Here is a 26,673-nt window from a genome sequence, read left to right as displayed (position 1 = left end):
ACAGACCAATTCAAAATGTGGATTTTGTGTTAGCAGCAGCCCCAAGCAGCACTCTCCCAGTAAAACACCTTCCCCTCTGCAGAAGCAGGAGAGCAGAAGCACCTTGCAGGGATAAACTGTGGATTTGCACACTGAGCCTTGGTTTTTTTGTGTTTGTCTGCATCACACAGCAAACGCCTCCTAAATAATCCTGCCTCATTCTGTTAATTTGATCCTGAATAGTGTCAGAACACCCATGTGGGGATGCAGTGTGTAACCACAGGCTGAGCACAAGGCATGTAAAAATGTGTGTAAAAACCTCACTGGAGCATGTCCAACACGTGGATGTGTGTGCCACAGACACGGAGGGTGTAACTCACAACACATCCTACTTTGCGTATAAATTGACACATCCCCATTTCTGACACATTTGCAGCACATCCCTTCTTTACTACCCTCTCTCAGAAATGGAATAAGCATCTTCCTAAGACCATCATCTTCAGGAAAAATATGAGTGGGAAGGAGAGGATTGAACTGTGACTGGGGCCAACAGTCCTCTAGACCAGAACCTGTAGGACAGCCCAGCTTTCTGGTGTCCCTTCACAGCACACAACTTGGGAGTTCCAGGCAGACTGTGACAGGGAAATTGAATGTTCACAGTGTCAGAACCTGCTGTAAAAACCCCAACATTTTAATTCAAGCTGCTTTTTAGGAGTTAGTTAAAGGTTTTAAACTAACCTTCTTACATAGGCAGTCAGTGGAATGGTGTCCTAAATGAAAGAGACAGCAAATTAAGGGAATCTTAACTCAGATACTTTCTAACTTAACTGTATCCTCAATAATGTTGCTTTGGTCAGTCTACATAAAACACGAAGTTTTGCTTTTGAATAACCTAAAACCATAACTATTTTCCCAAATCAGCTTTCACTTCCTTTATGATGTTTTTCCCTATGGTAGTTTTTTTGCTTCTTGGATCACGTTTTGCACAGGAGACAGAATATAAAAGTAAGTTCTATTTATTGCTTTAGAAGCATTACAGCATTATCATGCAATAAAGGACCTACACACAATCTTTCATACTTCTAGTCTGGAAGGCCTTGCAGGCAATAAATATTTTAATGAAACCCAAAACGCTGCAGGTGTATCTGCATGAAATAAATAGAGAATGCTGGCTACATATCAGCAAACACACAAAGAAAAATCTTCCCAAACCCTGCAGATAATCTTCAGTCCAACTAGAAACATAGGAAGTCAATATAGGTCAGAGAAAGAAATACATATACTAAATTTCTTCACTCTGGGGATTAAATCTGCCCTCTACTCTAGGAAGCATAAACATAATTGTGCATCACTCACTGAAAGTAAAAAAATAGTCTTTATTTAATAATCTTACGATTGCTTGATTAGTACTTGGAAAATAAAAAGCACTACTTAAGTGCTAAATATTATTAGCTTTTTCAGAACATCAGCTCCAAACTCACCACTCCCCATTTCCTTCCCTCGTAACTCTCTTCATTCATGTCATCAGAAGGCATCTTATTTTCAGCAACAACTACTCACTTTTTTTTTTTTTTAAATGCTGCTGGATGTGCAGAACTACTGTTGAGGTTGCTTGGCAACTAGTGAGACATATCAGAAGGAGAGATAAGGTCCAGAATGAATGGAATTGAGGAGAACTATATTTGGTTTCATTAGGAGATACTAATGCGCTCAAACTATACTGACTGGAATTACACACACTAAGGTGAAATTTTGCTGTTTCTTTCAGAGATCCATAATCACAGAGTAGCACTAAATCCAGTCAGGCACCTCCTCAGCCACATACATGTCTCTCTCTCCAGAACAGGCTTCAGAACCTGAGCTTTAACCTGGGCTAGCAGTTTGGAACAGCACGGAACAGTCAGGAAACACAGATACTTTTTAAGTATTTTGAAGAATTTTAGCCAGAGAGGATAGCTGAATGCTTCAGTTTGCCTTTCAGTGTATCACAAGCCACTGTTTCTCCATATGCTTTAGTGTTGAGATGAAATTTCAAATAAAACAATTATTCTGAAAGTCACAATTTCAAATGAGGTAAGACTGAGCACCCAGGACTCCTGCAAAGACAGAGAACTGCTTACAAAAAGTCTGCTCTAATGATCCAAGGAGGTCAAGAAAGCCTTGTGCAGAAGATGGAAAGAAGCCTAGCCATCCCTAATGAAAGAGCTTCTTATCTTAAGCTCTTCAACTAACTTTATCTGCATCACTTGAGTAAGAATCAAGCAGTCTGCCCCAAAAGAGGGATCTTCTGACATCACCTTAGACCCTGCTCGATCTTTGATGCTTCAGGAGGAAGTGAAAACAGTGACAAAAAAAGCAGCAAAATTATCTTAAGGGAAAGAACCAAAACCAAAAGTCAACCCCCACACTTCCTCACCTCTCTGATGCCTGTGGGCAGACACGGGGCTGAAAGGTTTCAAGGCTTCAAACACCAACTCAGAATTGCAAATACATAATAATGCTCAGGAAAAGGAAGAATTTGCAGCACGTGCATCAGACTTTGAGCTCCCCCAGGCCACAGTGGGCACCCTGAGCACACACACCTGCATCAGGAAAGATGAATCTTCAGGTGGATTGAAATACGGTTTAAAAATAAACCCATACCTTTCTAAGATTGCTTAAATGAAGCTTCCTCTAACCCAACAAATTATTTCAAATAAAGTATCTCAAATGCTAAGGAAGTCAGTCTCATGCCTGCCTTGTTCTTAGGCATCTTTCTCCCACAGCACCACCTCTATACAGCCATGAAATCACACCTGACATCCCTCTTCTGGACCTGGGACAACACCTGTGGCTTACTTTTAACTTCTTCCCAAAATTCCACATCCTTCATGAAGTGAAGGCACCAGCATGGGATATACTATTTTAATAACACCCTTATCAGATTTGGAAGTCCCCTTTATCACTTAATGTTTCACTTTCCCTTTTTTTAGTCATCCAAGCCTGCATTTGTCTTTTTGCTACAAAAAACATCCCGAACCATACTAAGGTAATTTAACTAATTGACTTTCGAGTCCTTTTCCAATTTTACAGATACAATCTAAAATCTAACTCCTGCGGGACTCTCTCATGTTCAGCTGCAATAAAACAAATTTCTGAAGTACAACTTATCAGATCACCCCTCCCAGTAATAATTATAAATAAGTTATATAAATTGGTGCTTCCCATAGTTTCTCACAGGATTTCCTCTGGGATTTTTCTTCATTGTTTATTGAAAATACCCATATTCTATTTCCACAACAAAATCATAGAATCACACAGAGATGATCCCAATATTTGTCCTTCTACCAGACACCAAACTTCCTTTTCTGTTTGCAGCATTATCCAGGATGGAAACATATTATCTTTGGGTAAGGAATATATGTAGAATATTTCTACTTTCTCTACCTAACTATGTATAACTTTACCGCTTGCATTCAGTTAAAAAAAAATTAAAAAAAATAATCTGTGCCCAAACAGTATTATTAATAATTAAGTGGAAAAAAATTTCCTATTTTCTAATTGTCTGAAATTATTATCAGAATGGAACATATGAATTTCAGTTAGGAAAAGAGAGGCCTTGGTTGTCTCCAGTAAATCCCAGAAAGAAGTACACTTTAAAAATTTGTTCAGCAGGAATAAAACTGTGAGGAGAAAGTCAAGTTACGCTGCCTACGTGATTTTGAAATGTTTTTTCCCAACTTGCTATGACTGCACAGAATACAGAAATGTTTTACTAAACTCAATCTTTTTCACTCATTTCTTGCCCCTTATTTTACAGTGTCAAAAAGATTCTTAGGTAACAGAACGCTCCCAAGTTCTTCGGTAATTGACATAAGGAAAGTAAACATTTGATTGCATAAGATACAATTACATAAAGTGAAGACTGTCCAATTAAGTGAAAGCAAAACACAGAGGCAGCACAGAGCATCCCAAGTTCCCAAGAGTTGGGGAAATTAAGAGTGACACAGTTCCAGTTCAAAAAACTAACAGGCAAAATAGTTATATTTCAGATTTTCAAGTCTCCTATGTGTAAATTACAGAGCATATTTTTATCTACAATGTTCAGTCTAAGCAGAATGTGTTCCTGTGAGTAACTACTTCGAAACAACATTAATCATTTTGACATTGCAAAATTAAAAGGTTGCATCCAATTTCCAGGCATCTATTTTAGAATACATCAAAACCCAGAACTGAAAATCCAGTAGCTTCCCACAACATAGAAATTTAATAACAAAAAAAGAACCCCACACAATCCCATTAAAGCAAATCTTCCAGAAAGTTGTGTAACAAGCTTGCTGCAGAAGACATTGAGACAAAGTACTAGGAAACTTAATTTTTTTACTGACACTGAGCTCTGCAACTGTTTTGTTAAATATTTGGAAGTGTAAAAAGTGCTGCTCTGTCTGACCTGCACACGGGCTTGGGGTTTGTGTGGGAGATTGGGACTGAGTGGTCCCAGCTTTCCTGAAAACCCCAAGTGCTTAACTGAGCCCTTTCCTTCTCAGTTTTTTTCTCTCATTTAAAGAAAAAATAATTTTCCTGGGCTTTGTATAGTGCTTATAGTTGTTTTTTTTTTCCCATGAATAATGCAGTGCTGTAATTACACTCTAATTTCAGGAGATATTCAATAAAATCATTTCAGTAGATGCCTATGTCATTAGGATTACTATAGTCTGCTTATTAAAAAAAATTGTTACAACTCTAAGTTTTCATATTTATCTTAAATAGTCTTAACCTGCTAAAAACAACAAAAAATAAACAAATCTATGCCAGTCACTACTGTGCAAGTAAACTGAAATTAATGAAACCAACTAGTTTAATTTTTCCATAGTAATGCCACATTAAACCAAATTTGCCTAGCCTATTTCAATTTAAATGATCAGGTTTAAAAGAAGCATTACACGTAGTTCTCTGAGCTTAATGTGCTGAGTCCCACTACACATTTTTATCTACATTTTAAAAAACCCTGAAAATAAAGCAAGATCAAAGCAAGGCATTCTTTGTTACTACAAACTTAAGGAAGAAATTTACTTCACAAACACCCATTTCCTTGCAACATTTTCTAATCAGTATGAACAGTTCTATTACGCAGATAATTGTACTGTCAAAACAGAATAAAAATGTCTTAGCTTGAAGGAAACCAAAGACCTCCAGACAAGAAGGGAGTGTTTAAATCCCAGGGATGAAGGAGGCAGCAGTAAATCCCCAGCACGCTGTGAAGGTGCCATTCAAAGCTAAATGCAGCATCTCCTGGGGCTACCCCAAACCCCAGAAGGAAAACCTGCACACCTCTGCCTGCTCCATTAGCTCACCCACCACTCCTGGGAGGCTGCAAGGGTGCAGTTGGGAGAGATAATTATTTTCTAGTGCCTTAACTAAAAAGAGAAGTGAACACAATGACTTATTCAATAGCCCTGTGGAGAATACAGCCAGCAACAGGTAGCTCAGAGAGAAGGGCACAAGCTTTCCTGTACTTCTGTAACAGAAACACCTTGAAACAAAACTTCCCACTGAGATATTTCACTACTATATTTTTCAAAAAATGGATGCTTCTGCCTCTTAGCTGTCAAAAATACCCCTCAATGCATTTTCCCCTCAAAGCAAGCTCAGATGTAAACAAATAATTCTAATTAACTGCATGTTTACATTAGAGTACAGTTGTAGAAATAACTATTAAAAGCTCATGCAGCTACACTTGCACTGTATCCTAAATCTTGAATTTACTATTAATTCAAGGTTCAACTGTTAAAGTAAAATGTAAGGCATGCTATTTTAAACATCAAGATTCAAATTATACTAAAAAAAACCCTCATCAGTGGAAATTCCTTCATTTCAACTTGAGAGTTCTGAATGACCAAGATTTAGCTGAGCAATTTGTGTATCTCAGCTCTTGATCAGAGATGGGACCTGGGCAACCCTAATACACAAATGCATGATATATCTAAAAATAAAGATAACTTTGCCTGCTGGATTATACTTCAAAGCCTTAGCTCTGCCTGCCTTGCTCTGTGACACTGGGGAAGGATGTTCACAGAGCTGCAAGAAGAGGAGTGTTTCCACTTTTTAGAAAAATGCCTCAAAACCCCCAAACCTGCTCCCCCAGCCCAGGAGAACAACACAGGAGCTCACATCCTAAGAAACAGGAACAAGAAATCCCACTCATATCTAGATTGCTAGAAGGAGGAGAGAAAGGCACAGCTTTTATTAATAATACATTTTAACTTATAGGACAAAATCACAATGTTTTAACATAATGAAATTGAAAAAAAAAAATAATTTCCCAGCTGGAATGACTGGCAAGAGATAAAATGTAGCTATATCATGGAGCAAGTGAAATCATCAGGGTTTGCAATAATGTAAATGAATAGTTTTAATATCAAAAAGGTAACTGTAATAAGTTTCAGATGATAAGGAGCACTCTGTTCATATATAAACTTGTTCAAGTGTCCATCTGGAAAAATTAGTAAAAACTTTTTTTTTGAAAAATCAGAGTACTGCCCAGTCTGTCTATCCAAAATATATGGGAAATAAGAAATATAATGAGATACTACAGAAGAAAATTCTTCACATAGTGCTGATTCTGCAGCAGTGGCTAGAGAAAAGGTAGCTAATTATCTAATTATTAGGAAAATTATTATTATTATTAGGAAAAGCTGGTGAAAACCTGAAAAACCCAGTGAAATTTTTCAGAAAGGACACAGAAATGTGGAATATACATTTCATATTCTCCACAGAGAGCTATATTTTTGAAGTTATCTGAAGTTTTTTGCAGTATTTAATACAGTTTGTGATTTATTAAATAACAAGATAAATAGAACATGATACATTGGTTTATACTACTAGATGTTTGCTTAAGATAAGAAAACGGAGAAAACTACACCACTTCCACTTTAACTCATGAATGTGAAAACTAAAAATATTTCCAAAAAAAAAAGTAAATCTGGAGTGAACCAAGAAATAGCAAGACTTTTATTAGCTGTTTTTTCTAAGTCTCACTCTACCCCAGATTCTGCTGTGCAACAAAACTTGAAGAAGCATTGTTGCTGCAAAATTAACTTCCAGAAATGAAAATCAGAGGCTGAGTAGAAAAAGAGACCAAAATTAGCACTCCAATGAGGAAAAGCAGGAAGAGTTCATGTAGATCTAAACCAGCCACAACACATTCTGACTTTGTCCAGGTAGCAGGAAAAACAGAAAAGGGAAGATGGTGGGCTGATGCAGGAAAATTTAGGAATCAGTGTTGCATCAGGGAGATAAACGAGGAGTGGAGGAAACAGGAGACACTCAGAAAACCACAAGTCCCAAAGAGGAGCTGCAGATGCTGCTGGGGAGAAAGGATTTGGAAGACAGAACAAGTTACAGAACCCAGACTTCACTCACCCAGCTACCCACTGAACGGTTTATTTTCTGTTTGGGAAAATAAAAGGAAACTTGCACATTTGTTTGATTTTACCAAAACTAATGAGTAAAATCCCACATCCACCATCAAAAGTCAAAACCCTTGCAGACCCATTCACAATGTTTTCCACATAGTTAAGCCTTAAGCTCTCTTCTGTCTCTCTCTTCTGCTTCTCAGATTACATCACTCGTGCTTATTCCGCTATTCATAGTTATTGCTCTCCAAGCTCTCTACAACTGTAAAGCTTTCTCCTAGGTTGATAGCTGCATACTTAAAAAGCTTTTGTGAAATTTAAACCTCAAAACAAATAGAACTACTGCCATATTTTTGGCCAGTCCGTTTATATGCCAAATCATGTCTGCAACATATGCAAACTTAGCTTGAAGGATGAGTTTACTACTGGGTTTTTTCTGTTGTTGGGTTTCTTTTTCAGAAAACTGAAATATTTAACTGAAAGCACAAATGGCAAGTTGCAAGCCAGGAAAAGTAATTCAAAGGACAAAGCGCTCTCAACATGTAACAACATAAAATTGGCAGTTTAAATACTGCTTTCCTAAGAGAATTCAGCATTTCCCAACCAGTAAATGCAGGTAAGATGCACCTTCTGCTCTGAGCAATACCATGTTTCCCATGAAAATAAAGAAATTATGTTCAATTCAATCTTTCCATCTTTTACCTATGTGAAAACAAAGCACAATGTAAAAATGAAAGTCAATGCTTTCTTTGAACACTGTGCTGTCATCTATCCACTGATGGTTAACCTGAGCCTACCACGAGCATCTAGAAGCAATAAAACTAGCCAGCTTTATAAACTCTCAGATTCCTTCATACACTACTTTTATGTAGTATTTCAGGAACCTAAATATACAATTTTTCACCCTGGAAAAAAAATTCACTTCACTTACACATGGAAATATTTTAACAGCTTAATTTCAGAAAGCCCCTAAGCAAGGTGATAGAGTTATCCCAGTGACTGTTAGAATTTTCAGTGTCACAGTATGTTAACAATCCTTGCCAAATGAGGCCCAGTGCAGGTATTATAAACAATCAAAATTTTCTGAAAACTCATTTTACAGCATTTAAAAATTACACCTGAGTAGCACATCTAAATTGCAAAGCATTTGCACAAGTTCTTAATGGACAATGACTCATATCTTCAGGCAAGATCCCATAAGAAACTTGAAAAAAAACCCATCCCAAACTCAGAAGGCTTTTTCCTTCTTTGTTATATGTAAAAAAATCTTAATGCTGCTTCACTGAGTTCACTTATACTCAGTCAAAGAACAGAATTTTCACCCTTGTAGAAATAAAAGTATTTTCAGAGAAAAGATAATTTCAAGCACATGAAAACTCTCTTAAACATTCTAACAACTAAGGAATTGCTCGGTTGCATAGGTTGTTTAACATCACCAGGTATTGCCTCCCATGTCTTTCAAGTTGATAAAAGTTATATTTAACTTGTATAAACATTTTGCATAAACTTTTACAAGCTATATACAGTAGTCAGTTCTTTTTCATAGTACAAAAAGAGCTTTTCTTCTTTTTCATTAGCTGTTGGCATACCTTCTGTCTTTTGATAAAATTCAACTAGCACAACTGTGTCAGGTCTCAGGACAAGACCTAAAACTGAGTGAAACACAAATCCTCCTCCCCTCTTTGCCCACTTCATGTTCTATAGCACAAATTTTGATCAAACACCATAGCCAGTTGTTCAGATGGATTGAACAGATGTGTACACACAGATTTTCCAGCACCTCACTGGTCTCCTGGAACAGGAGCTGAGAAAAAAACCCCAAAAGTTTGTGCCAGAAGCCTCTTAACAGACACTGCGATGCAAAGAAAGAAAGAAATGGCTGAGGGGGAATCACACACCCAAAGCCTCCCCCACTCCAATTTTCAATTTTACTCAAACACCAGGAAAAAATTACTTTTGTTGCCAGTCAAGTAAAACACAATAAAGTCTGTTTGTTTCTTGGCAAGGAGCTGAAGTGACCATTCTGAAAACATGGGATTGGTACACAAATGTAAAGGAACTATAAAAACACAGCAATCATATTTGTGTATACAAGCTAATATTAGCCATTAGGAGGGAATTCACTATTTTGGAAGACTTAGTTACAAATATTATACTTTTCCCTCACTCATAACATTAACTTCTCTTCCATAAAATCACATGGCTAAAAAGACCAAAGTTAGAAAAAACCCCACAGTATCAGACAACTGAAAAGTAAAGTTACTGAACCAGAAGTTGTTCCACTTACAAGAGACTGACACTGACTAAAATGATTAGATAATATTATTTACTGCTTTATGTGACATAATGGTGGTAATGGATGTATTAAGAGAAGATTAGAAACCATCAGTGACTACTTTTTCTGACTCACAAACTCCTAAATCTTGGTGACAAAAGAGAAAATGTTCAAAAGCTCTAAGAGGGTGACCTGGCTTTCCCAGCTTTCCCACTAAGAGAAAATAATTTTTTAAAGTACAAGAGAAATGCAAATATATTTGTCATCTAAGTCTTGAAAACAAAGCTATTGAGCTCTGCTTACGCCGTCGACACTACCAGATTTAATAAATACACAAACTCCTATTCAGCACTTCAACATATTAGTTCAATAAAGTGTCAACATTTTACATCATCATTTGGGAAATTGAGGCTGAAAAGCATTACCTGGAATTTCCTGTAACTTCAAGACTTCCTGAATCTTAAACACTATCCAAACTTAATAATCACAAAGGCATATTCCCCTTATTTGTCAATCTTTGTAGTGGATTTCGTAAGTCACATTTCAACTATTTATTTCTATTTAAATATTTCTGCTTGTCCCAGTTTTTCCCATGACACTTCAAGATTGTCTCTTGCCCATGCCAATTATTCCTCGCTTTCTAAAATTGTGCATGACAATGACTCTCTCCTGAGAGTCTGTCAGCCAAAGCCACAGTGATCACAGAGGGGAAAGATGACTTAAAGAAATCAGAAGTAAGTGAAAGGCCATGTTTTTAGTAGGAAAGAACCCCAGCCTCTAAATAGCACAAAAAGGAGTTTTCTTTTCCTCTTCAACCTGAGTTACACATTTAATTCTTCCAGCTGTATTCATTACTCCTCCTATCCTCCCTTTCCCATTTTTCATCCTTCCCAGCTCAGGAAGATTGCCATCTAAACTTCTGTACAGTCAAAAAGAGAAGGTTTTGGCTCCACCTTATCAGAGTATACTCACAAAATACTGTCTGCAGCAGTAGATACCTACTCCTCTGGAACTGCCTCATGAAAAGACAGTTGAAGTGTTGAGGAGGGAGGGAGGGAAGGAAAGGAAGGGAAGTCGCAGGCTTCCTGCTATTAAAAGCCAAATTTAAACCCTTTCTACATCAAAAGGGCCTCTGTTGTTGGGAGTAATGCAAAGAGCAGAAAATTTGGTTGATACGGCTTCCTCATTCTGCTTAGAAGGCAGCTCTTCCATGTTAAAGACCAGGAACACTGGAAAAATACTGTGGGGAAGCCACACTCCCATTTTTCATGGAATTGCTGCAGGAAGATGTCAGATGATAGCATGGCCACCTGAAGCCATTCTGCAAGAGCTGAAAGTGGGCTAAGCCCTTCCAAAAAACTCCACGCAGAAAAACCTGTGCTGTAGAACATGCCTTGCTTCTCCAATACTCAACTCCCCTTACCAGTGCCACAGAACTCTTACATCTCACACACCAGCTCCACTACAGCAACAGAAAAAAAAATGCACTTCTGTCTCCAATTCAACTACAAATTATAAAAGGAACATTGAAAAAAAAAAAAAATAGACTTTACTGTAGTTAACTTGCCTACAACTTTAACCACCATCAGATTAATCTTAGCTTTAACTATTCAGCACATTAATTACCTGGAGTACCTGATTACATACAGTTCCTCAAATAATTAATTAGCTAAAGGGATTGAGAATTGGAGTCCCAGAGGAAATTCTAGTTTTGTAGAACTACACAGATTTCACCTTGCTAAATGCTACAATTCACCTAAAGGCACACGACAACTTCAATTATTTAGGGGCAGAATCCTAAAACCAAACAAAATAAAATCCCCTCACACTCACTGAAGTAGGCCAGCACTTTTAGCACTGGATATCCTGTTTAGTCACCAGCAAGAAGAGCAACACTAAATAAAAACTTTTGATTCCCTTGTTCATTGCCAAAGGGCAACCAAACCAAAGGCAAACAATTCTAAGACAGGACTTTAAGCTGGATTTCTTTCAAAGCACAAGAATAAACTGCACCAATAATAATGCACAGAAATAATTCAAAACTAGTTATGTACAAGTACACTAAAATAAAAGTCTCCTCATCTGCAGTATATTACTGTTTTCAGCATCTCTCTCCTGCTATTCATCACATCAGCTGCGGTGTTGTATGCAAACATGTTTATATTCCAGAGCAACTGATCAGGACATGAAGAGAAGTAATGCTTTGCTCTTCCTACCCTTCCAAAAAAAACTCCATGCTATTTCTCTCATTAGCTGAATCCCACATCATTCTTCCACAAGGTAAGCAGGGCAGAAACGGAGTGAATCAGGCAAAAAGGGTAATGGAAAGCGAGACAACATAGAGAGCAGTTAGTTATTTGGAAGCAAATGCAAGTTATTTAAGGACAGATGTGTAACTTGCAAGAATTTCAAAACACTGAAAAACAGCCTTTTCCCTGCTGTAAAGTGTATGTTATGATCTACTGATTATTTTTGGCAGTAGAACCCTAAAAATGATGCGTTATAACTTACTCCTTGTACTTTAAATATACCACACTTCTGTATTGGATTTTTATGTACCTCAGTGTTCCAGCACATATTACCCAGCAAAGAACAAGCAGAAGGGACAAAGTGCCCTGGGTGGACAATGCCCAGCTCCTGAGCCCCGGGCTGCTCCCCTGCAATTCCCGCACGGCTCCCGCACAGGGACATGCCCCGTGATTGGCAGCAGGGCTGTGCTGGCACAGGGCTGCCCCGTAATCCAAATCCCTTGCTCTGAGAAGGCAGAAGCCAGCAGAGCCTCCTGAGGCCAAATTTTGCCATGTTGCCCTGGATTCCAGCTGCGGGCTCAGCTCTGCCCAAACCTATAATGCAGTGAGACACTGGAGGAACCCCCGGCTGCTGCAAATCCCAGTGTGTCCCAGTCCCTCACCAGTTCTGCACAGGTCTCAGGGCTCCCAGGTCCACACAGACCTGGGTGTGCAGCATGCAGGGTTGAGGACACCTCCCCACATCACACACCATCCATCACACAGCATCGTTACCCATTTAAGAGCGCCCATCTGCTTAAAAACTTAGAAAAACCCTCTTGCTTAGATGGACTGATACTTTCAAAGGTCCCGGGGATCCACTTCCACTTTCATTCATGAACTTTTTACTCAGCACCCAATATTGAGACCTACTCAACCAAGTCAACTCATTCAAGTCTTTTAAGTCACACAAGTCTTTTAAGAGGTCTCTGCAGCAGCCCAAAGGACAGAGACAGCTCAGCAGTAACAGGATGCAGGACTAGGCACTTATGAAAAAGTTATTTTGGAAATAGAAAATATTCCTTATAAAGAGGAGCTAAAAACATGTAGCACATAACATTTATTATGAATCAGTCTGAACTTTCATCCGAAAAACTTGTGTACCTTATGCTGAACTATCATTTGCTGATTAGGAAGAAGCAGTGTCCAGACCCCTGGCTAAACTTTTAGCTCAGATTTTCTTACTAAAGAATTAACTACTCCTGAAGACTAAAGAAAGCTTAACCTTCCCAAAAAGGCAGGGTTCACAAAATAGACGATAACACTAAAAGCTAAAGGATGGCAGTACAAAACTGTTATGTTTGAAAACAAGCAAGACAAAACCAATAATACAAGCTGGAAAAAAAAAAAAAAAGCACAGAAAATAAGCTTTGAAATTCCAATACTTTGATTCAATTAGTATTAATTTAGCAGCTTTTAGTACACACACACACAATTGCAAGCATAAATTAACATGCAGAAGAATCTCTTCCTACTCTCTAGCAAAGTCAGTCAAAAAGCTAGCAAACAAATCTTTCTCAGACAAACAACGAGATATCCATTTTCTCTATCTTAATGCCATTCCCCTTTTCACAACTGCCAAATAACAGATATCAGATGCAAAAATTAGAAGTTTCTAAGAAGATAATTTAACACAAACATTTAAAGAAACAAACACAACAAAATCTCCAAAATTCAGACTACAATTTCATTCTGTGAGGACACAGAAAGTAATTGCTTGCTCCAATAAAGAAAATTGCACTCGTTTTATACACTGACACGAGGCACCTTTACAGCAATATGAATCAATGTGCTATGGCTGAAGCAAATCAGTGTCAGCCATGTTGTGAAAGAAACTGTAGTTAACAAACCCACAGAACTCAAAACTTAATCAAATCAGCTCTGCCTTGACATAAATAATTTTACACTGCTCTTACTTATGATTGGTGCCTGACTTCTTCAGGTTAATGTCTATTAATCTCATCTAAAAATACACATCCAAATTCTAGAGGTAGTGAAACAGCAGCAAGAGGAAAATACACAAGATATAAACCAGGAGCACTGTGGTGCAGAGGAGGAAGGTATGTTGTAAAGTGAAAAAGCAAATGCACTTACTCAGCATTAAATCCATTCACATGAAGGATCCTCATCTGCTTGACTATTGTGCTTTTACCGGATTCACCAGCACCTAGAAAATGAAAGTAAATCGATTTCAGAAGGAAGCATAAGTGATTAAGGCACACGCTAGAATTTTTTTCTTCGGGGTAAAATCAAGAAAGTTTGGTTTCTCAGTGCAAGAGCGAAAAGTGAAAGAAATAATTGCCACTGGAAACTTCAGTTGTAGCTAAAAATAAATGCCCAGCTCAAGTCATGTGTCAGATCTGAATCTTGGATCATTTCACTGTCCATTTTTCCAGTGTCAATGTTAAAAGCAGATTTCAGTATCTGGAAAGAAAATGGACAACTTCAACGTTTTACAGAGAAGACAACAGGGAACATCACAACCTGGTTGCCTTGTCACTACTATCTGACAGAGGGGAAGACTGACTGGAGTCCCTTTTAAACTGAGAAAATTCTGCTATATCCTTAAAGAATTTTAAGTTTGGCTGCAGTTCATCATCACCAAGTCAAACTCCGTAACTTAAATCACGCGGAATAAAATATGTAGATACTCACATTTGAAAAAGGAAGGCATCCCTTTAAGCCTCCACCCACAAAGTTACAAAAAACCTCCTCTTATCTGTGTCTTGTAAGCAGCCTCCCACCCTCCCTATACGTTCCAAAATCGACCCTACACACAACGAGAGGCAGAGACCACCTTTTGTGGCTGCCTGCTCCAAAGAGCCCCCCTGCAGCTCTCCCCTGCTCCCCTTCTGAACCTGCAGTGCAAAAACCCCACTCCACTTTACTCCAGTTTCCATAAGTAGATGGATGCTATTTCTGCTGTGCTGCTCGGATGCCAGTGCACAGGGCAGCCCATCTGCCTGTAGTACCCGTTTTTCCATGCACGCTGAACAACTCCAACAGCAGCATTTAATTGAGCTGCTCCACGCTGCCAGATCGGCAGCTTTCTTTCTATATAAAGCAAACATATTTTTGCAGGAGTAGTATCGTAACGTGGCAAAATTTAGAAAGATTTCCCCTTAGCATCTCCTGGCTACTCGTTTACTCCCCTCCTCAGCCTGTGTCTCAGCCACAGGAACCGTACGGCTGTGGCAGAACGGGCAGGGAGGTACAGTTTGTATTTATAGGATGTCAGGCCTCTGCTAGCACACACTGACAGCACAAGCCTCCATTTTGAGCCTCATGTTCAAAACTGTATTTTAGCAGCTATATTTCAAGGTTCATTTTTTCACAAATGCTTTCCCCCTCTGCTTTCTCCCTTCCTTTCCTTCTCCCTCATGAATTCCCAAGTCCTCCTCGGCTCTCCATAAAACCTGGTTGAATGTTTTGCCACTTTAATCCCAGAGCCTTACTCCTTTTCCTTCTCCTTGCTCACTGGTGTTTTGTAAGCATTTAGAGAGCAGTTTTTATCTACAACTCTTTATGCACACGCCACTTCTCCCCTAAGCTGCTGTTTTATACCATACACCCTCTGTCTGATGAGGCAGACTGTACCACGAATAAACACAGGTGGCTAAACCAATCAAGAATCAGTATCTTGGGATAAGATAGACTGGATCACCTTCACAACTAAAAATTATTCACGAAAGCAGCATTTACTATAGTCATATGTCTACTTAAATATTAATAACAACTAAATTTCAGCTGTAACACTAAACCACATTTTATATTTATAAACATTGGGAGCCAAAATCTTTACCTCACTTGGTACAAAAAGGAGGCTGGACAGTTGTTGCATTTGCTACAAAAACACACGGTTTGGTATCGACACACCTGGGTTCTCTGGATCGGATACAACACCAATGAACCAAAATGATGTATTACATCTACATTTCTCCGTAAGTCTAGCTCTATATTTGGCTGTTTGTTAAAGCCATATTCTCAACAACAATTACACACACACGTTTAACTTCACCACCAAGGAGAGTTCCATTAATTTCAGCAAGACTGCTCGTGGCAGCGGGGCAAGCACGTGTACAGCGATGGGGCCTACGAGCAGCAGCACAAACCCACTAGAATATTCAGCAGCTCTTCTTTGTTGTTATTTGAATATGATTTGAAAAGATTAAGAACACTTTCCAAGTGCCTGGCTTCTTATTGCATATATCTTATAGAGGAAATGTATGATAATAATAGGGAGGTGAACTTTTATATTTTTTACTACTGACTCTGAGTTACAGACTATCCACAATTCATGGCAGAAACTGTAACAGCTGAACTATCACTTTAAAACAGACATACAGATGACTTTACTGTCATTGCTAAACACACGCAAATTTTTATTTGCAAGTATCTAAACTATTTTTCAGCCACTAAAACTAAAGAAAACAGAAGGAAAACCCAGGCAATCCCATCATGTTTCTGTTTGCTGAAATTTTGCCTCTTACGAAAGCAACTCGTCTGATGACAAATAGTTTCTACGTATCTACGTAATATTCAGCCTGAAATCTGGAAGTCCAAGACATTTCCCAAGAGCTGAAGTCCAAATTATCCTGTTAAAAGATTTCTGCTGAAGCCCTGGCAGGCTCCTTAGTGTTGCAGGTGCTGCTGTAGTCACAGTCACTCTCCATTTATATTAAGTGTCTTTCTTCAAATGAGTATTTGAAAGATTTTACTGGTGATAGTACGCTTCCAAATTCACCGCCTTCAAAAACTCTTTTTTTTTTTTTTTTTTTCCCTTCAGTTAGGGTTTTTTCCCCCCAAAACTGAGTCAGCTCGGCGAGGCCTAGCCTATGCTCCACGCTACAGCCCTGCAGAACGTGCACAGGCAGTCAGTCCCTCGCCGTGACCAAAACAACCCACGGCTTGTAACTGCATCTGATCCCAAAACACTGCTCCAAAATACTCTGAAATAATGAGCCTGACAAACATTTGCTTGTCCTCTCCGATATCGGTATTTGGACCTTTCCGTTCCCTGAAAGCCACAGCCCGCATTTGTAAATGTCTCTCCTGAAAAACACGAGCAGGTAACGCAAAGGAGCCGCTGGAAGAGCACCTGGAGCCCGGCTCTGCCAGCGCTCCAGCGCGCGGTCCCTCAATTCCTGGTGCGCCAGCGGAGGGTGCCGAGCCCGCCGGGCCGGGGCCGGGGCCGGGGCCGGGGCCGGGGCCGGGGCCGGGGCCGGGGCCGGGGCCGCCCGGCCCTGCGCTGCTCCGCGGCCCCAGCGCGGCCGCGCTTCCCTCCGGGACCGACATCCTCCCTCCGTTTCCCCCAAACGATTCCCCGACTTCCTCCCTTCCCCTTCCTCCTCTCCCCGGCCTGGCCGCACGTCCCTCGGCACCCCGGCCCCGGCGCGGGGAGCGGTGTCCGGCCCTCCCGCGCTCGCCGCGCCGTCCGCCCTCGGCCGCTGTCACTGCCCTGCCCTGTTTATCTGCCAGGCTCCCCGCGGGCCCCAACGCGGCATCCCCGGCCCCCTCCCCACGGCCGCCCGAGGCCCGCTGCCGCCCCGGCGGCGGGCGCTGCCCCGCGGGCGGAGAGCGGCCCCGCGCCGCCGCTCCGTACCTGCCCCGGCCCCTCCCGCAGCGCCCCGGGCGCTGCCCGAGCCCTCCCCGCCGCTCCCCCGCACCGCGCCGGTCCCCCCGGCGGCCCCGGCCCCGCCGCCCCGGGCGCTGCTATAGCGGATCCCCGCGGCCCCGGGTGGGCCCTGCGGCTCCGCTCCCCCCCCCGGCCCCACCTCTCTCCCCCGGCCTCGCCGTGCCCGGGCTGGGGCCGCTGCCCCGGCGGGGAGGGGACGGCCCGCGACCCCTTACCCAGCAGGAGGAGCCGGTGCGTGGCCCTATAGACCTGCTTGTCCTTCTGCAGCTGCTTCTCGATCTTCTTGTTGGCCTCCCGCTGCGCCTTCTCCTCGTTGCGCTGATCCTCCGTCTTGCTGTTCCCTAAACAGCCCATCTTGGGGAGGGGAAGGCAGGGACGCGGGGCGAGGGGACGGGAGGCGGCCGGGGCTGCCGGGGGGAGGGAGGGAGGGAGGCACTCCCGGGCTCCCTTCTTCTTCCTCCTCCTCCTCCTCCTCCTCCTCCTTCTCCTCCTCCCCCCCTACTCGCTGCTGTGGCGGCCGCTGCCCAGAGCCAGAGACATGGAGAGCGCCGAGCCCGAAGCCAGCCGAGGGGGGGCCGATAGCGATGACTTTGCTGCCGCTCCGCCGGGCCTCCTCCCCGGCAGCTGCAGCTGCCTCTCCTCCCCCGCCCCCCGCCGATCCCCTCGGCGCACCTTTCCCGGGGGGTGCGGAGCGATCCGCGGGGATCTCCGCGCCCCGGCCGGGCCGCCGGCTCCTCTAGAGGCAGCAGAAATGCCCCCCCCCGCGCCGCACGCACAGGAACAAATCCAGCTTCAGTGCCACCCCCAAAAAAATAATAATCCTCTTTAGATCCAAAGGCACGGGCTCCAGGCGCGGAAACCTCCCCAAATCCTCGGCGGGGAGGATCGGGAAACGTCTCTTCCTCGCCTCTCCCCCCGCGCCGCGGGGGTCACGCAGCCCGGTCCCTTCCCTCGCCGGCCGCCGCAGCTCCTCGCCCTCCGGCCGCCGCGGGGGGGTCCAAGCCAAGCCCCCCCTTTTTTTCCTTTTTTTTTTTTTTTTTTTCCTCCCCTCTCCTTGCTGCTGCTCTTTTCACATGCGTTTTCCAGGCGGCTGAATCCTCTCGGCGAAAAGAAAATACAAAATGAAATTAAAAAAAAAAAAAAAAAAAAAAAAAAGCAAGGGAAAAAAAAAAAAAAAGCGCCCGTTTGCTCTGTGCCCCGAGCACAACCTGTCCCCTCACGGGCGGATTTTTCCCCGTCTTATTTTTCCTGCTCTCTCCCGCATTTTTTTTTTTCCTCCTTTTTTTTTCTTTTTTTTTTTTTTTCCCCTTTCTTTTTTTTTTTTTTTTTTTTTTTTTCCCCTTCCCCTATTGAGCGGCTCCGCGGCGGCGGAGCGCGGGGTGGGGCGAGCGGGCCCACACTGCACGCTGGGAGCGAGCGGGGCCGCTCACATGATGCCCGCGTCACCCCGCGCCGCCGCCGGCGCCCTCTTCGAACCGGCCCCGCCGCCGCTCGCGGGCCCCGCCGCCGCCCCGGAGCCTCCCCGGAGCCTCCGTCCCCCGGCACCGCCCGACCCCCGCCCCGCGGGATGGAGGCGCCCGGAGCTGGGCTTGCAGCTAATAGGATTCTGGATAAATTGTAAGGGAGTCGTGCCCCGCGACGCCTTGTGCTAGAAAATAATTAATGTGGAAGTTATGGTGCTGAATGGTTTGTGGCTGGGTTGTTGTTTTTTTTTTGGGGCGGATGCTCGCTCGCATCCCGCGATCTGTCGGGCTCCGTCTCTGCCTGTCCCTGTCCATCCCAGCCAGGACAGGGGCTCAAGGTACCAGAGGATGCTCTCTGCACCAGCAGAGTACTGCTGGATTCACACACTTGCTTCTACATATGGTTTTATCCCCTATCTAGCTCCATATTCTTCTCTAAAATACGTTTTTTGAAACCTCATTACAAAAATTACACAACTTTATCAGTTATATCTGAAAAACAAAGGTTGGAGCTTTGTATAACCAGGTTCCTTAAAAACACACAGGTAGTTTTTCTCTATGCCCATATCCCCACACACAACTTAGTGAAATGTCCTTTACTATACAAACATTATTTACTCTCATTTGCAAAATTCGATTATCTACCACGCTGTTCCCACGAACACACCTTCTTACATCATCCAGTTACTATATTTAGAAACACCCACAGTAAAATAATTATGTGAATAGAGGAAACAACTAGGAGGTCACAGCTAATGTTATCAAATGCATCTGTTGAGATGTATACCTTGCTGAAAGAGGGGGGAGCCTCAGGAGAAACAGGGAACATCACAGTCACTATTTTTAAATGCCACAGAGCCTAAGAGTTCTGGAGTCACAGGAGAGACTCTTACAGCAGTTTTAAAAGGTCTTAGAGAAATTTGGCTCAGCAATGCCCAGATTCATCTGAAGTTGGCAATAATTCCTTGTATCTTTCATAGGTTATTTATTTGTATAGCTTCCATGTAATACACAATATTAAAATGTATTATAACTGTGGAGGATTTATAACTTTATAAGGTATAAAGGACTCAGAAAAGCATAATTTGGACTGAAAATTAGAAAACCTCATACTTTTTTTATGGTTTCAGGTATGAAAAGACTGCAGAAGTGCCAGTACCTGCCACCTCACACAGGGGAAAATCAGCCCCAGCCTCCAGGCTTTGCTTCCCTCTGGGTCTCAGCTGGGGTGAAGGGAGCCCATCTCAAGCTCCAAACATGAAGGAATACACAAACAAGATAAAAGTTATTGCTGGAGATATACAAAAAGCTAAAATCTCAGTGAACAGTGTCTGTACAGGGAAATGGGATGGGTAAATAAGCCAAAGAACCCGTGGACAAGGGAGTCATGGTGTAAATGCTGTTGTCCAGCAGTGCACGCCCATCCCTTCCCAAACAGAACCAGGACAGGCTCTGCGAGGTTAAACTCCCACAGGAATCACTGTCCTCCTGCTGCAGACACCTTGTGCCTCTCTCTTTAGCCTGAGCAAGGCATGAGGTAGCTGAAAAAGAAAAACGCACTTAGCTAATTCATAAAGCTCCCAGTTACTTACAACAGAATTAAGAATTAGCTCCTCGTATTACAAGTGTTACTAAAGTGTGAAAGTGTCAAAAGCTACATGAAACAAAAAGAAAACTCTCACATTGCGTAACCTACCAGCAATTACAGATTGTTTTTGTCTTTCTGAAATATGACAGGACTCAGGACATCAGGCACCACCCGCACTTCACAAACCCAGTGAGCTGCCAGGAGTTTTTTCAGAGCTGTCCTGATTAGGAGCCCTTCGTTTGAAGAGTGAGCATACCAACACATTAGCTGTTCTCACTCTTTTTTCATTTGTTTAAATAACATAACGCTGCTAATGTGTCTTTAAAATAAATTGTGTTTCTTATTGGACCTAGTTCCATTAGCTTCCATCTTGTAAAAATCCATGAACTTGAGTTTCACGAGACTCCTGCCACCAGAAGGGTAAGTGCAGGCACAATCTGACCCCTGACTCACCATAAAATTAAATCTCACTTCTGAAGAACCTGCAGCCTTAGGAACAAATAATGCAAAGATAAAATAACCGTATGCATGGGCATAGTGCCTCTGTGATAAAAGTCTATTTGAAGCTTGAAAATAGTGCTAAAGGACACTGCTGCATGTTAAACAAAAATGTTTTCATTCAAAAAAGGTAAGGTAACAAGAACGTGGAAATGGCTGTAAAAGGACATCAGAAGGTTTATGGCTATTGACTCAATCCTGCACTATTTAAATTAATGGGAAATACAAGGTTGCACACAGAAGATTGTGATCATTGCACACTTACAGATTAAATTCAGATTCACTTATATTCCTTCTGTGCTTGAATGTAACACTTGGAATAGAATAGAGGCTGTTGGTTTTTTTATTTTTCAGTCTAAAGTAAATGCAAAAATTCTGACGTACCAGCACACATCTCAGGGCTAGGATTTCACTAAAAGAACAGGGGGTTTGGCAGTGTGAAACAATATTCTGCTGTTTTCACTTCTCAAAACAGAAAGGATCTCACAAGGAGAGGTAGCAGGATAATTACAAGCAATAATATTTCAGTGGAATATTTGGGAGAAAAGGAGGGTGTATAAAAGCTCCTTGTATCTATAATCCATTTCAATCCATTTTATCATTTTAATTAATGGATTTTTAGTCCCATTGACCTAATTTCTATTACATCCTAATGAAAATCATCAGGTCTCCTAATTTTGTTAATTTCTTTTTTGAAAGAGGAATTTTATTGCAATTATTTTCTCCACTTTCCCTCCACATCTTTTGCCCCAAAATCTACTCTCTGGTGCCTAAAACTAAAGAAGGATTTGTAACAATATCCTAATCCTGTAAATAAACCTGAACTTTACTCAGTTGAACAGCCCTATTGAAGGGCATAACTTATGCCAACTTTACTCTTCCCAGATAGGAAAACTATATTAGCTTGACTTAAAAATGGATAAAAATATTTTGATAGAAAGTTGAAGCAGACTATCAACAGCAGTAGGAGAGAGAACTTCTGGAAAAGTTCACAATTTTTATGCTTCCCCCACCCTATACACATGAACTTCTGTCCTTTTAAGATTTATATGTAATACCTGCTGATGTAATCAATCAAGAGGACCTCAAGAAAATGACTTTTTCCTATTTTAATATATTTGCTTTATATCTGACAGACTGTTCTACCTATTTCAATGCATTTTCCTTATGGTAGTCTCCCTTCTTGTGCATGAGGATATTCACACTTGTGTAGATAAAAGACAAATAAATATTGGTGTAAAATTCTAATAAAACATTGGCTGGAAATGTAGATGCAATACTTGGTTTTGGAGAAACTATTGCCTTAACAGAGTAGATTCTGAGCCTGTTGAAAAAAAGTTTTTTAGATACATATTTCATGTTGTTCTTTTATCTTTTTAATTAAATGGATAAAACTTTCTGCTTACAGTTCTGATGTTGCATCAGTTTTATTCTAAATTGACCAGAATCAGGCACTGAATTTGAGTTACTCTTTGTATTTACAGCTGATTATGAGACCCAGATCAGATGCCCATCTTACCCCACAGCTTCCTCCCAAACCTTCCAGGTGACAAACACCCTTATTTCCTATTGCAAATAATTCACATTTGTTAGTGAGTTGAAGTCAGTGAAGGCACTGAGCGCTTGGGCGGCTCCAGTAAAGAAGAAATGGTTAACTAACTTTCTGATGGGATAGTTACGGGCTCTCACTGTCCACAGTGAATGTGACCTCGTAAACTTTTGGCTGTGAACTGTGGGGGTGGAGTTGTGACCGAGCCAATGTGCTCATTTGGAAGAGAAGACACAGATGACATCTCGCTCCAGCATCCCTTAGCAACTGGACTGAAATGGCACTGCAGCCTCTGAGGAGGTTGTCAGCCTTCCTGAACTCCAGTTCCTACCACGGCTCCGGAGACACAGCACAGAGGACAACATCTGTAGCTCAAAAAGTAAAAGCGACAGCACCCATCTAATTGTACAATTTCCTTTGTTTCTGTTTGTAGGAAATAGCGTATTTTCAGCAAGTCTTTTCCATGGAAGGACACAGAACTCAATTAACCTGGGGGACACATGAAACAAATGGTTCTTATAGCAACATCTGGATTTTTGTTAAGGAGCCCACATTACCCCATGCTTCGTTTTGCTGTCCTACAAATCCACAATGCCATGGCTGAGCAATTGGAACTGACCTTCCTCTTTTAAAAGCAGGGATTAACTCTGGAACAGATTGAGTCTTTCAGGAGGATTCTTTCAGTCAAAGGACGTTTTTTAATAGCACACACTGTATATTTTTGTGTATGGGTACCACTCTGACTAGAAGCTAGTTAAATTTAGGGTCTCCATCCTGGGCTGGTAGTTGAGCATCAAACCTGTCAACCTCAATGTATCTAATCCTCAGTAAACTTAATAGTTTAGTTACAGGTAAGGATTAATTAAAGCTTTGATTTAGACTTAGATCAGTGGGGGTTTTTTCATCTAAGAAAAACTACCATGGCTTTTTGCAGTGACTCAGGTCTGCTGCTCATGTTTTCCTTAGATGGAGCCATCCTCCACGAGCTATCGTCCTGAAAATCCTTTGGACTCTGGGAAGAACAAAACGTGGTGATAAAAAGGGAGACGGTTTCAAAGTCTCCAAATTACCCTTTGACCTGCTGAACAAGGAACCCTTGAGTAATCTCAAACCCGTTTAAAGGAGAAACAAACAAATTAAAGCCAAACAATAATCTAAAAAGGAAAACCAAAGCAAACAGATTGGAATTGGAGCAAAAATCCAACATGGGTATTTTTATTTTTTTTTCATCTGTTTCCTTTGTGGGGGGCAGAAGAAAAAGCACTTTAAAAAGAGGTAAACAAGGTAGGAAATGCAGCCATTACCAATCAAACCCTGGGAGAGCAAAGCAGGATCATCACGTGAAAGGACAAGTTTGTCTGTCAGATGGGCAGGAGTGAGTGCAATGAAACGAGCATTGTCAGGGAGGAATTAATGCACCACTAATGTATTCAATAAAGAACAAACACAAAACACTTAACTACAGATACTCCAAAACAAACAGAATGAAAAGGAGATACTTCCCTCTCTGGCAAACAGGAAGAATTTTTCCATACAGAAATTCTAAACTTGAGAGGGATTTTTGTTTTGTTTTTAAATAAAAACAAGCCCAAAGTCTACTAATAGAATTAACCAAGATCTCCCTTTAAACCAAAGAAAAAAGAAAACCTTGCCTCCCCTCCTTTCACTCCGAGGCTTTCCTCCAGAAACATTAAAAAAGAGACTTTAAGGAACTCATGGAATTATGGAAATAACACACTGACTAAGAACTTTTCACTTAGTAGCTTTTCTTATTTTCATGTAGTTCTTTTTCTTGATATTACTTCTCACTTCTCATGCATTCTGCACTGCACTTTATTAAAAAAGAAAAAAACACTCTTATGTAACAGAAGTAGCAGCACATCCTAGCTCTCCACATAACACATATGGAATGCCGATTAAAAAAAAATTGGAACAAGTATTTTCTCATATTTAGTTTCAGTATTTGTCAACATTCACTGCAGACCTACCCCTGACTGCAAGCTTTTTTTTTTTATAAAGAAATATTCTGCTTTAATCCTTGTTACGTCTCACAAAGAGAGGCAGTTGTGGCAGAGACTGTTTTCTAAATACTGGTTATAGTTAATTCCTGCAAAGAAGCACAAAACTCCCAAGCTTTTCTCCTGCCCAGGGGTCAGCAGAGGAGAGGAGGCTCCTGCTTCACCTTCCCAGCACCAGCCACAGTTCCCGGAGCAGGGTGGCAGCTGGGGCTGAGCCTGACCCAGGCTGACTCCAGGAGCACGGTGAACCATCTCTCCATGCCAATATTATTTATTACTGACACTGCATTCTCATTTTATGGTGCATAACAGGAAAGGGAATAAGAGGATTGTTAAAATAGTTCTTGCTAAGTTGTCACACAGGTTTTAATATGCTGTAAACATTCCTCTCCTTCTTTAACATTTTTTTTAAATAGGATGACGTCCAGGCTTTCATGCTCAAAATAACTTTACATTTTAGTGCTAGCAAACCACAATACTCTCAATACCAGGAGCTATTAGAGACAATCTGCAAGGAAAACTGGACTGTGATTTTGCTACTCTGTGCATTGCTAAAGGCCTAAAAGTATTCCTTTTGAAAAAGGGTATTTTCTCCCATCTTTTTCTTTAGATGAAAAAACGTTAAGCCTAGGTCCTAAGATTACATACCAACACAGTTATAGAATAGGGGTCTTTTGTACCCTGTTTTTCCTGGAAGAATCTGTCTGTCTGGCAAACTATCAGCATCATTACGTCTCAAGTGCCTTGATGTCAAATTAGAGTGCCCCACATGCCCTAGGGCAGTTGCAGAATTTAGACCCTTTTGGCAGTGAAAAAGTCTTTCTGGTGGTTTGGGTGCTTTTTATGTCTGTTAGATTTTAGAAATGTGTATGAACCAACTGATTGTCTCCAAGGCTTTAGGTGCACAATGAAAGGTTTCCCTTGTTGCTCTATCTCAGGCAAAGCCAGGAAAGACATCCATGGCCAGGGCTGTGGGAAGCAGGCAAGAGCTGGGTCAGAACCTGTGGTCCAACACTGGATTTTGCCTCTGCCACATTAAAACCAGCAGAGGTGAAGGATTATTCCCTCCTGTGGACCCAGCTGGGGGATGATCAGACCTGTTTGAACACTCACAAACTGTGAATGGAGACAAGATGAGCATGGGGATCAAACAGGGGAACAGGATCCAGGAGACCCGATCTACTGCAGATGGTTAAGTCCAGCACAGCCACCGATCCGTGGGTGACCTTGGACGAGCAACTTCCCTTTTTTGTGCCTCTTTGTCCAGCTATCTTTTATCTGCCTCTCTCTTACAGGTTGTGAGCTGTTTGCTTCCGACATGTCTGCACAGCACTGAGAACCAAGGGGCCCTGGTCTCACTGGTGACCTTTAAGCCCTTCTGCTACATGTTTCATCATAAAATAATTATTCACAAAGGAAGCAAGTTTTTTTAATAGTCTGTCTTCCTTTTTGTAACACCTCTTAAACTCAGACATTTTTAGCAACATTTCATGAAAAAAAAATAGGCTCCATTCAAAATCTTAATGCTGGTTTTCTTGTATGAAAATGGTGAGAAAGCTGCTGGTACTCAGTCAAGTCCCTCTCCCACAGGCCCTCCAGCAAAACCAGGGAAAGCTAGAACCAGCATGCTTGCCACACTCAAAGTACCAGACAAAGATACTTTTTATTTTGAAAACAGAGAGGAAAGAAAAAAAAAATAATAAAAAGCCTGCACACTTCTCAGTCTTTCTTTGCCCACCATGAAGCACCCACCAGGACAGAAACCCAGTGCCGTGTTCTTCTGCAGGTCACTCCCAGTTTGCTTTATGCTCTCTGGTGTTACAATAACGAATTTGTTTTTCCATTGCTCCCTTGTCTAACTGTGACCTGTTCCCTTCTGAAGCAATCGGCTTTTTACAGCTCCGTCTCCGCTGTGCAAACAGGGAACGAGCGCGGCCGAGCCCCCGGAGCTCTGGGGCCAGGATCTCCCTCTCCAGCCCAGACCTG

General features: G+C 41.7%; 1 protein-coding gene across 4 annotated transcripts in view; it reads right to left on the bottom strand.

Moving 5' to 3' along the window:
* GNAS (GNAS complex locus) overlaps positions 1-26,673 on the bottom strand; it is a 133,221-nt gene that overhangs the window by 66,696 nt on the left and 39,852 nt on the right. Inside the window, exons 1-3 of one of the 4 annotated variants that reach the window (XM_086852836.1) lie at positions 18,203-18,488; positions 17,787-17,978; positions 14,031-14,103 (exon numbers count right to left, since the gene is read on the bottom strand). In XM_086852836.1, the coding sequence (XP_086708962.1) occupies positions 14,031-14,103; positions 17,787-17,925 (212 nt within the window). In that variant the 5' untranslated portion in view covers positions 17,926-17,978; positions 18,203-18,488. The other 3 variants (XM_086852834.1, XM_086852835.1, XM_086852833.1) reach the window with 3 other exon arrangements.

Source organism: Cyanistes caeruleus, chromosome 16, assembly GCF_971803275.1.
Source record: "Cyanistes caeruleus chromosome 16, bCyaCae1.hap1.1, whole genome shotgun sequence".
Lineage (NCBI taxonomy): Eukaryota > Metazoa > Chordata > Aves > Passeriformes > Paridae > Cyanistes > Cyanistes caeruleus.
This window is presented reverse-complemented; position numbering and strand designations above follow the sequence as displayed.